Source organism: Somniosus microcephalus, chromosome 3 (genome assembly GCF_052327205.1).
Source record: "Somniosus microcephalus isolate GS21.2 chromosome 3, FLI_Smic_1.0, whole genome shotgun sequence".
NCBI lineage: Eukaryota > Metazoa > Chordata > Chondrichthyes > Squaliformes > Somniosidae > Somniosus > Somniosus microcephalus.
The window spans coordinates 284,009,491-284,019,454 of NC_140989.1; the positions used below are offsets into that span (position 1 = coordinate 284,009,491).

Genomic DNA, 9,964 nt, shown 5'->3' on the forward strand with positions numbered 1-9,964 from the left:
TATCTTTACACCCTTTTTTGAACAAAGGTGTAACATTTGCAATTCTCCAGTCCTCTGGCACCACCCCCATTTCTAAGGAGGATGGGAAGATTATGGAAAGTACCTCCGTGATTTCTTCCTTCACTTCCTTCAGCGTCCTAGGATGCATCCCATCGGTCCTGGTGACTTATCTACTTTAAGTACAGCCAGCCTTTCTAGTACCTCGTCTTTATCAAGTTTTATCCCATCCAGTATCTCCTCTACCTCCTCCTTCACTATGTCTATGGCAGCATCTTCTTCCTTGGTGAAGACAGATGCAAAGTATTCATTTAGTACCTCAGCCATACCCTGTACCTCCATGCGTAGGTCTCCTTTTTGAGCGGCGCGAGCAGCGGCAGGAATCTCAGCGAGTATTTAAAGAGGCCTCAGAGACCAGGTAGGCCTCAGAGCGGCGCAAGCGGCGGCAGGAATCTCAGCGAGTATTTAAAGAGGCCCCAGAGACCAGGTAGGCCTCAGAGCGGCGCAAGCGGCGGCAGGAATCTCAGCGAGTATTTAAAGAGGCCTCAGAGGCCAGGTAGGCCTCAGAGCGGCGCAAGCGGCGGCAGGAATCGCAGCGAGTATTTAAAGAGGCCCCAGAGACCAGGTAGGCCTCAGAGCGGCGCGAGCGGCGGCGGGAATCGCGGAGCGGCGAGTTTAAAAGAGGCCCCAGAGACCAGGTGGGCTTACTAATCTCCAATCTCCGAACTCAGAGGGAAGGAGAGAAGTAAAAAGTAATCGAAGTGTGACGTCACCAGAAAGCAGGTAAGTGGTTGGTTGGTGAGTATTTCTCTCTTTTTTAAACTTTAACTCTGTGGTTTATAGTTTCTAAAGTCTCTGTAGTGTAGCGGGGACTGTTTGTAAACCAGGGCCCTTAAATATACCATTTAACTGTAGTGTAATTGGTGGGATTGATTTGATTAAATTTAATTGCAATTAATTAAAGGGTAAGTCATGGCAGGACAGCCCGGTGCCGTGGTATGCTCCTCCTGTGCTATGTGGGAACTCAGGGATACTTCCTGTGTCCCTGACAACTATGTGTGCAGGAAGTGTGTCCAGCTGCAGCTACTGGCAGACCACATTGCGGTGCTGGAGCTGCGATTGGATACATACTGGACCATTCGCAAGGCTGAGGACGTCGTGGATATCACGTTTGATCAGTTGGTCACACCGCAGGCAAAGGTTGGACAGGCAGAAAGGGAAAGGGTGACCAACAGACAGAGTACTAGGCACAGGCAGGTAGTGCAGGGGTCCCCTGTAGACATCCCCCTCTCAAACAGATACACCACTTTGAGTACTGTTAGGGGGGATGGCTTATCAGAGGAAGGCAGCAGCAGCCAACTTCCTGGCACCAGGGGTGGCTCTGCTGCACAGGACGGGAGGAAAAAGAGGGGTAGAGCTATAGTAATAGGGGATTCTATTGTAAGGGGAATAGATAGGCGTTTCTGCGGTCGCAAACGAGACTCCAGGATGGTGTGTTGCCTCCCTGGTGCAAGGGTCAAGGATGTCTCAGAGCAGCTGCAGAACATCTTGGAAGGGGAGGGTGAATAGCCAGTTGTCGTGGTGCATATAGGTACCAACGATATAGGTAAAAAACGGGATGAGGTCCTAAAAGCTGAATATAGGGAGTGAGGAGGTAAATTTAAAAATAGGACCTCAAAGGTAGTAATCTCAGGATTGCTACCAGTGCCACGTGCTAGCCAGAGTAGAAATAGAAGGATATTTCAGATGAATACGTGGCTAGAGGAATGGTGCGAGGGGGAGGGATTCAAATTCCTGGGACATTGGAACCGGTTCTGGGGGAGGTGGGACCAGTTCAAACCGGACGGTTTGCACCTGGGCAGGGCCGGGACCGATGTCCTAGGGCGGGGGAGTGTTTGCTAGTGCTCTGGGGGAGGGTTTAAACTAAAATGGCAGGGGGTTGGGAACCTGAGCAGGGGGACAGAGGAAAGGGAAACAAGGATAAAAGCAAAAGATAGGAAGGAGAAAAATAAAAGTGGCAGTCAGAGAAATCAACGGTTTAAATCAAACATGGCCACAGTAAATAATAATTCTAATAGGTCTAAGAGCGTTAAAAAAACAAGCCTGAAAGCTTTGTGTCTTAATGCGAGGAGCATTCGTAATAAGGTGGATGAATTAGCTGCGCAAATAGAGGTAAACGAATATGATTTGATTGGGATTACGGAATCATGGCTCCAGGGTGGCTAAGGCAGGGAACTCAACATCCAGGGGTATTCAATATTCAGGAAAGATAGGCAAAAAGGAAAGGGAGGTGGGGTAGCATTGCTGGTTAAAGAAGGGATTAACACAATTGTAAGGAAGGATATTAGCTCTGATGACGTGGAATCTGTATGGGTAGAACTGAGAAATACCAAGGGGCAGAAAACGTTAGTGGGAGTGGTATATAGACCTCCAAACAGTAATGCGGAGGTTGGGGATGGCATTAAAAGGGAAATTAGAGAAGCGTGCAATAAGGGCACAGCAGTCATCATGGGTGACTTTAATCTACATATAGATTGGGCTAACCAAATTAGTAACAATACTGTGGAGGAGGAATTCCTGGAGTGTTTACGGGATGGTTTCCTGGACCAATATGTCGAGGAACCAACCAGAGATCAGGCCATCTTAGACTGGGTATTATGTAACGAGAAAGGATTAATTAGCAATCTTGTTGTACGAGGCCCCTTGGGTCAGAGCGATCATAATATGATTGAATTCTTCATTAAGATGGAGAATGAAGTAGTTGACTCAGAGACTAGGGTCCTGAATTTAAATAAAGGAAACTACGATGATCTGAGGCGTGAGTTGGGTAGGATTGATTGGGGAATGTCACTCAAAGGGTTAACGGTGGATAGGCAATGGCAAACATTCAAAGACCGCATGGATGAACTACAGAATTTGTTCATCCCAGTTTGGCATAAAAATAAACAAAAAAGGTGACTCAACCGTGGCTAACGAGGGAAATTAGGGATAGCATAAGATCCAAGGAGAGGACATATAAATTGGCCAGAAAAAGCAGTAAACCAGAGGATTTGGAGCAGTTTAGGATTCAACAAAGGAGGACAAAGGGATTAATTAAGAAAGGGAAAATAGAATATGAGAGTAAGCTTGCAGGGAACATAAAAACTGACTGTAAAAGCTTTTATAGATATGTGAAGAGAAAAAGATTGGTGAAGTCAAGCGTAGGTCCCTTGCAGCCAGGATCAGGGGAATTTATAATGGGGAACAAAGAAATGGCAGACCAATTAAATATATATTTTGGTTCTGTCTTCGCAAAGGAGGACACAAATAACCTCCCAGAGATGTCGGGGAACATAGGGTCTGATGAAAGGGAGGAACTGAAAGAAATCAGTATTTGTAGGGAAATGGTGTTAGGGAAATTGATGGGATTGAAGGCCGATAAATCCCCAGGGCCTGATAATCTACATCCCAGGGTACTTAAGGAAGTGGCCCTAGAAATAGTAGATGCATTGCTGATCATCTTCCAACATTCGATGGAATCTGGAACAGTACCCATGGACTGGAGGGTAGCTAATGTTACCCCACTATTCAAAAAAGGCGGTAGAGAGAAAATGGGGAATTACAGACCGGTAAGCCTGACATTGGTAGTGGGGAAAATGCTAGAGTCCATTATAAAAGATGTAATAGCAGAGCACCTGGAAAACAGTGACAGGATCGGACAAAGTCAACATGGATTTACAAAAGGTAAATCGTGCTTGACTAATCTACTGGAATTTTTTGAGGATGTAACAAGCAAAATAGATAAAGGAGAACCAGTGGATGTGGTGTATTTGGACTTTCAGAAGGCTTTCGATAAGGTCCCACATAAGAGATTAGCATGTAAAGTTAAGGCACATGGGATTGGGGGCAAGGTATTGGGATAGAGAACTGGTTGGCAGATAGAAAGCAAAGAGTTGGAATAAACGGGTCTTTTTCCGAGTGGCAGGCAGTGACTAGTGGGGTACCGCAGGGATCGGTCCTTGGACCCCAGCTAATCACAATATATATTAATGATCTAGACAAGGGAACTAGACGTAATATCTCCAAATTTTCAGACGACACAAAGCTGGGTGGGCGTGTGTGCTGTGAGGAGGATGCCGAGAAACTCCAGGATGATTTGGACAGGTTGGGTGATTGGGCAGAAGCATGGCAGATGCTATGTAACGTGGATAAATGTGAGGTTATCCACTTTGGTGGCAGAAACAGGAAGGCAGATTATTATCTGAATGGCAATAGATTGGGAGAAGGGGAAGTGCAACGAGACCTGGGTGTCCTTGTGCACCAGTCGTTGAAGGTAAGCATGCAGGTGCAGCAGGCGGTTAAGAAGGCAAATGGTATGTTGGCCTTCATAGCGAGAGGGTTTGAGTACAGGAACAAGGATGTCTTGCTGCAGTTGTACAGGGCCTTGGTAAGACCACATCTTGAGTATTGTGTGCAGTTTTGGTCGCCTTATCTGAGGAAGGATGTTCTTGCCATGGAAGGAGTTCAGCGAAGACTCACCAGGCTGATACCTGGGATGGCAGGAATGTCATATGAGGAGAGATTGGGATGATTGGGCTTGTACTCGCTGGAGTTTAGAAGAATGAGAGGGGGTCTCATTGAAACTTATAAAATTCTGACAGGACTGGACAGACTAGATGCAGGGAGGATGTTCCCGATGGTCGAGGAGTCCAGAACCAGGGGTCACAGTCTTTAAGTTCTTCGGAGTCCACATCACGGAAGACCTCTCCTGGTCCCTCAATACCTCCTCTCTGGTGAAGAAGGCCCAGCAGCGCCTATATTTCCTAAGGAGGCTGAAGGGATGTAACCTGTCACCCCTGATCCTCTCTAACTTTTACCGCTGCACAATAGAGAGCATCCTGACGAACTGTATCACAGTATGGTATGGCAGCTGTAGCTACTATGACCGGAAAGCCCTGCAGCGGGTAGTCAAAACTGCCCAACGCATTACCGGCACCCGGCTACCGACCATAGAGCACATATACCAGAAACGCTGTTTACGGAGGTCACAGACCATCATCAAAGACCCTACCCACCCCAGCCACAGTCTGTTCGCCCTCCTGCCATCTGGGAGACGCTACAGATGCATTCGCACCCGAACGACCAGATTTAGGAACAGTTTCTTTCCCAGGGCTGTCATCCTACTGAACTCCACAAATAAACTCTAAAGCCTGCACATCTGCCAATGCACTTTATTATGGTTATGTTTATGTTAATGTATTACAAGCCAAATGAATGTTGAATGTTTAAATGTCTTAATCTAAATGTACGCTCTCGGGAGCCGCAAGCCTACATTTCGTTGTACTGCACTTGTGCACTAACAATGACAATAAAGTTGATTATGATTATGATTATGAAGGATAAGGGGTAAGCCTTTTAGGACAGAAATGAGGAGGAATTTCTTCACCCAGAGAGTGGTGAGCCTGTGGAATTCTCTACCACAGAAGGCAGTAGAGGCCAATTCATTAAATATATTCAAGAAGGAGTTGGGTATATTTCTTAAGGCTAAAGGGATCAAGGGGTATGGGGAGAAAGCAGGGACCGGGTACTGAACTTGGATCATCAGCCATGAGCGCAATGAATGGCGGAGCAGGCTCGAGGGGCCGAATGGCCTACTCCTGCTCCTATAGTCTATGTTTCTATGTACCCTTATCAGCCCCACCCCTCCTCTTACTACCCGTTTACTATTTATATGCCTATAGAAGACTTTTGGATTACCTTTTATGTTAGCTGCCATTCTATTCTCATACCCTGTCTTTTCCCCTTTTATTTTCTTTTTCACTTCTCCTCTGAAGTTTCTATATTTAGCCTGATTCACAGATGTATTCTCGGCCTGACATCTGTCATACGCCCCCCTTTTCTGCTTTATCTTACTCTCTATCTCTTTCGTCATCTCGGGAGCTCTGACTTTAGTTGCCCTACCTTTCTCCCTAGTGGGAATGTACCTCGACTGTACCCGAACTATTTCCTCTTTAAAGGCAGCCCATTGTTCTACTGCAGTTTTGCCTGCCAATCTTTGATTCCAATTTACCCGGGCCAGATCCGTTCTCATCTCACTGATGTAGAAATTTTAATCGAGTGGCAGGAGGGTCACCCCATTCTAGGGCACCTCATGGCTGTTGGGTTCACAGAATGATTGGTAAGAAACGGTGCACAGAATCCTAAGGAACAGGAATGGCTTGCAATTTGTGAAGCCCATAAATCTTTGAAAGCCTGTCTATTGATAGTGCAATCCAGGATATGCTCCGAGAGGTCACACTTTATCTCTCCTAACTCCTCTCAGGGGTAACTTCACAGGTACTAGGAGCTACTTGTAGTAGATGGGAGGTAGTGAAGCAGAGAGTATCAGTTTATCTTCCTTTGGTGACGGTGAGGAAGAGACTAACATGTGTGCAATACTTATATTTCCCACAACAGCTATCCTTGCAGCCTCCCTGAATCAGGCTGACAATTTAGTGTGTGACCCTTGCCCACTAGGAACTTCATTGAGGATGACAGAAAATAATTTCAGAGCTCTCAAAGACAGCAGGGGGAGAAGACATTTATCGTATCAGTCTGGGTTGGATTCAAATCTGAGTTCCATAGGTGAAAGGGTAACCTGCCAACCCACTACATCATCAAGTACCCTGTTGATGGTACCATTTATATGTAACTCAATTATTTTCCAGCACTCCAAAACTGAAGGTTTTAATCTTCTTCAGTCTTCCCTTCCTCCTACAACACCAAAGCTTGGCACTGCCTAACCACTACCACTTGATCTACTTTGTCTCTCCTACTCTTTTCAAGTTTGCTGGTGTTCTGCACATGGACCTTAAAATGTCACAATTTTACAAAAAGGATCCAAAAGTTTGAGTCATTTGTTTTACCTGCATGGCATTGTTCTGATCTTCCCCAGACATAAACTGGACTTTCACGGTAATGTTTCTAGCAGAACCTTGACGATTTGCAAAATTGAGGCTCTGAGGATACACATAGAGTAAATTCCTATGGAATTAAACAACAGAGTTAATGAGCTGTGAATCTTGTGTAAATATAGAATACAGTGACGCTTTCTTATATCCGTAACTAACCATGATGTTGTTAAGAACTTGAAATGAATGAGAAAGTATACAGAAATCTCTGATTCTTTTAAGTAACTGACTATTAGGTGCCAGATCCAGTTCAATGTGGTAAAATGTCTAGTACCAAGGAACCAAAAGAGAGAGTTGAGTTTTATCCACTGTAACCCCAAGATTCCTGTCCTGACCTACTGACTGACGTAAGGGACAGCCAGGTAAGAGTTATGTCACCCAATCACAGGGTGGATATTATTGCCTTTGCAAGAATCCAGAAATGAGTATAGATGATTTCAGGATTTAAGAGGAAACACTCAGAGGCCTAGAAATTCAGTGGCCTGCGCCACCAGTTTGCACCCAAAGAGGGCTTTTGCGCCACTGGCCACACCTACCGCGATATTTAGCGGGGCGCTAATGGCGGCGTTAGCCTGTAGCGCTGCGCCGCCACCGATGACGTCATCGGTGTGCGCAGCGCCCCGCTATCCATATTTGGTCGCGCCCGCCTCCTCCGCACCGGCCGCAAACAGCGACCGGTACACAGGGGCCTACCTGTGGCGGTAGTGGGGCGAGTTAAGGTGGAGGTGCGGCCGGCCGCTTTTTCGGCGGCCGCCTGCCCGCACCTCCGTCCCCGGCCTCCTACACCCTCCCCCCCGCGGCATTGCCAGCTGTTTCCCGAGAGCCCGGCACTTCTCCTTGGTGCCGGGCTCATTTGCCGGCACTCGCGAGCGGGGATCGCGCTGTTGCAGGCACCTCCCCCTTAACAGTGGGAGGAAGGCCTGCAGTACCGCAGCCTGCCGTGCCGCAGCGGGTGGCGCTGCGGCACTTTGCGCGCCGATATTCAGTTTCGGCGCCCCGCCCTTGTTTAGCGGCCGGCTTCCACTTGGGGCGCTGAAACTGAATATCCCGATGGCACAAGTGGCTCCACGCGCAGCGGTAATTCCGGCGCCCAGGCGAGCTGGGTGCCCCAAACTGAATTTTTAGCCCAGAAAGTTGTGCTTGTACACTTTGAAGTCAGCTCTTTGATGTTTTCAAGGTTGCGAAAGGGACTGACTAAAGTTGATCTGCACAAGTCTTCATTATGACAATAAGTTTTAATTGGAACAAGAAGGGAAGGTCAGGTGAAACTTATATAAAGCATACTAAAGCTGTGGAAAAGTTATCAGGAAAGGCCAATTAAGTGGACAAGTAGAAATTCATTCAAGAGGCAAATAGATGAGTTTCTGAAAAAAGAAGGAATTGAGGAGTATAGAATCATAGAATGGTTACAGCACAGAAGGAGGCCATTTGGCACTTCAGCTCATCCCACTCCCCCGCCCTTTCCCCGTAGCCCTTCAAATTCCTTTCCTTCAGGTACTTATCCAATTCCCTTTTGAAAGCCACGATTGAGTCTGCCTCCCCTACCCTTTCAGGCAGTGCATTCCAGAAAGGTGAAACATCTGAGCCAGCGCTGTGATATTAAACAAAATTAAAAGCAAAATATTTTGTTTTGTCTGTCAAAATAGGAGCTTTCAAAATACATCTAATATTCTGGGGAGATAAAATATGAACACAATTATTTAAAATCAAATCTTGGACATTTGATTGAACTTACATTTTGTTCATCTAGATCAATATCATACTAACTTTTCTGTTGAGGGTTGCCACCAAGGCTGTTGCAATAAGCAGTGATGGCACAGCTGGTAGTCCTGGAGTTTGGCAGCACAGTAATGGGGTTGTTAGATGTGGCAGCATGTAGGGAGGGTCCTTTGATTGGGCATCACTGTGGAGGGGGAACCCAAGGTTTGGCAGAACTGGGGCTATGTGGAATTTGACTCACAAGGTGCATGCTGGGTGCCAGTCCACAATGAGGGGAGGGCACAGGGTTGATAGAACTGCAGGTGGTGGGGGGGGATCCGGGTCTGATAGCATTGGTTTGAAAGCGATCTCTGCAAACACTGTGTGTTGTGACTGGGTCGGCGCATACACACATGCACGCACATGTGTTTTTGTGTTTCTTACACAGCTGTCACTAATTAAAATGTTTACAGTTTCTAAACACGAACAAAAATACAGGCGATAATGATGAGTGCCTGTTTACCCGAGAAGCTTTCAAAATTCAACTCAATTGCTAAAAGAATTAGCTTGAATTGAGATGGTTGTCTGTTAGCTCAATATGAGCACATTGTGCTTTCTTAAGTAAATAATGAACAGCTTTTATTTAAAAGCTTAAATAAACACCTGCTCAAATTCACTGAACAGTTTGCATTAAAATCGCTTTCAAAAACCACACGGTTATAGACAGAGACACAATTTGACATTTTTCCACTAAAAAATAAATAATAGACCATTTAGAATTTAAACATAATCAAGAGCTACAACAGGCATGTCATGAGCAGAGTCTGTCATTTTGTCTCTTTTCTCTTTCAGTCATACACACACAAATATATAACTGCAGCCTCTCCATGCTACAAACACTCGATATAAACTTATCTGAATCAAACTTTTGAATTTTTGTCAATTAATTTTGAAAACAAGTAAATATTGCTGGAAGTTGAAAAGAAGCATTCCAGCATAGTGGCTGACTAAATGCAGCTGACCCATCCTGACAAATTGTGCAGCTTGCACATGCTCCGAGTGCAGGATTTGACAGCAAATACTGACAGTATAAAATGTGACTGAAAAATTGTGACAGAGACAGTGTGGTTAATGTGCACCATAGGCAAGATGTTTACTATATTGTACAACAAATCTCGCTTGTTGGTGCAGGGTAGGCTGTTTTGCTGCCTCTGACTACGTACACGGTTCCTCCCATGTAGATTCCATTGCATCACCCACAGCGACGTGACAGGTAGATTTAAAAATAAAACTAAAAGCCTATTTAAAGTTACTGAGATAAAGAAAGAGCTCTCAGTTTG

General features: G+C 45.7%; 1 protein-coding gene across 8 annotated transcripts in view; it reads right to left on the reverse strand.

Annotated features, from left to right (window-relative positions):
• dock7 (dedicator of cytokinesis 7) overlaps window positions 1–9,964 on the reverse strand; it is a 210,576-nt gene that overhangs the window by 115,726 nt on the left and 84,886 nt on the right. For all 8 annotated transcript variants that reach the window (XR_015077663.1, XM_085982670.1, XM_085982673.1 and 5 more), the window contains exon 15: window positions 6,882–6,999. Coding sequence is in view for 7 of the 8 variants with exons in the window: in XM_085982670.1 (XP_085838796.1) it covers window positions 6,882–6,999 (118 nt within the window). In the remaining variant the exon portion in view is untranslated. The remainder of the gene's footprint in view (window positions 1–6,881; window positions 7,000–9,964) is intronic.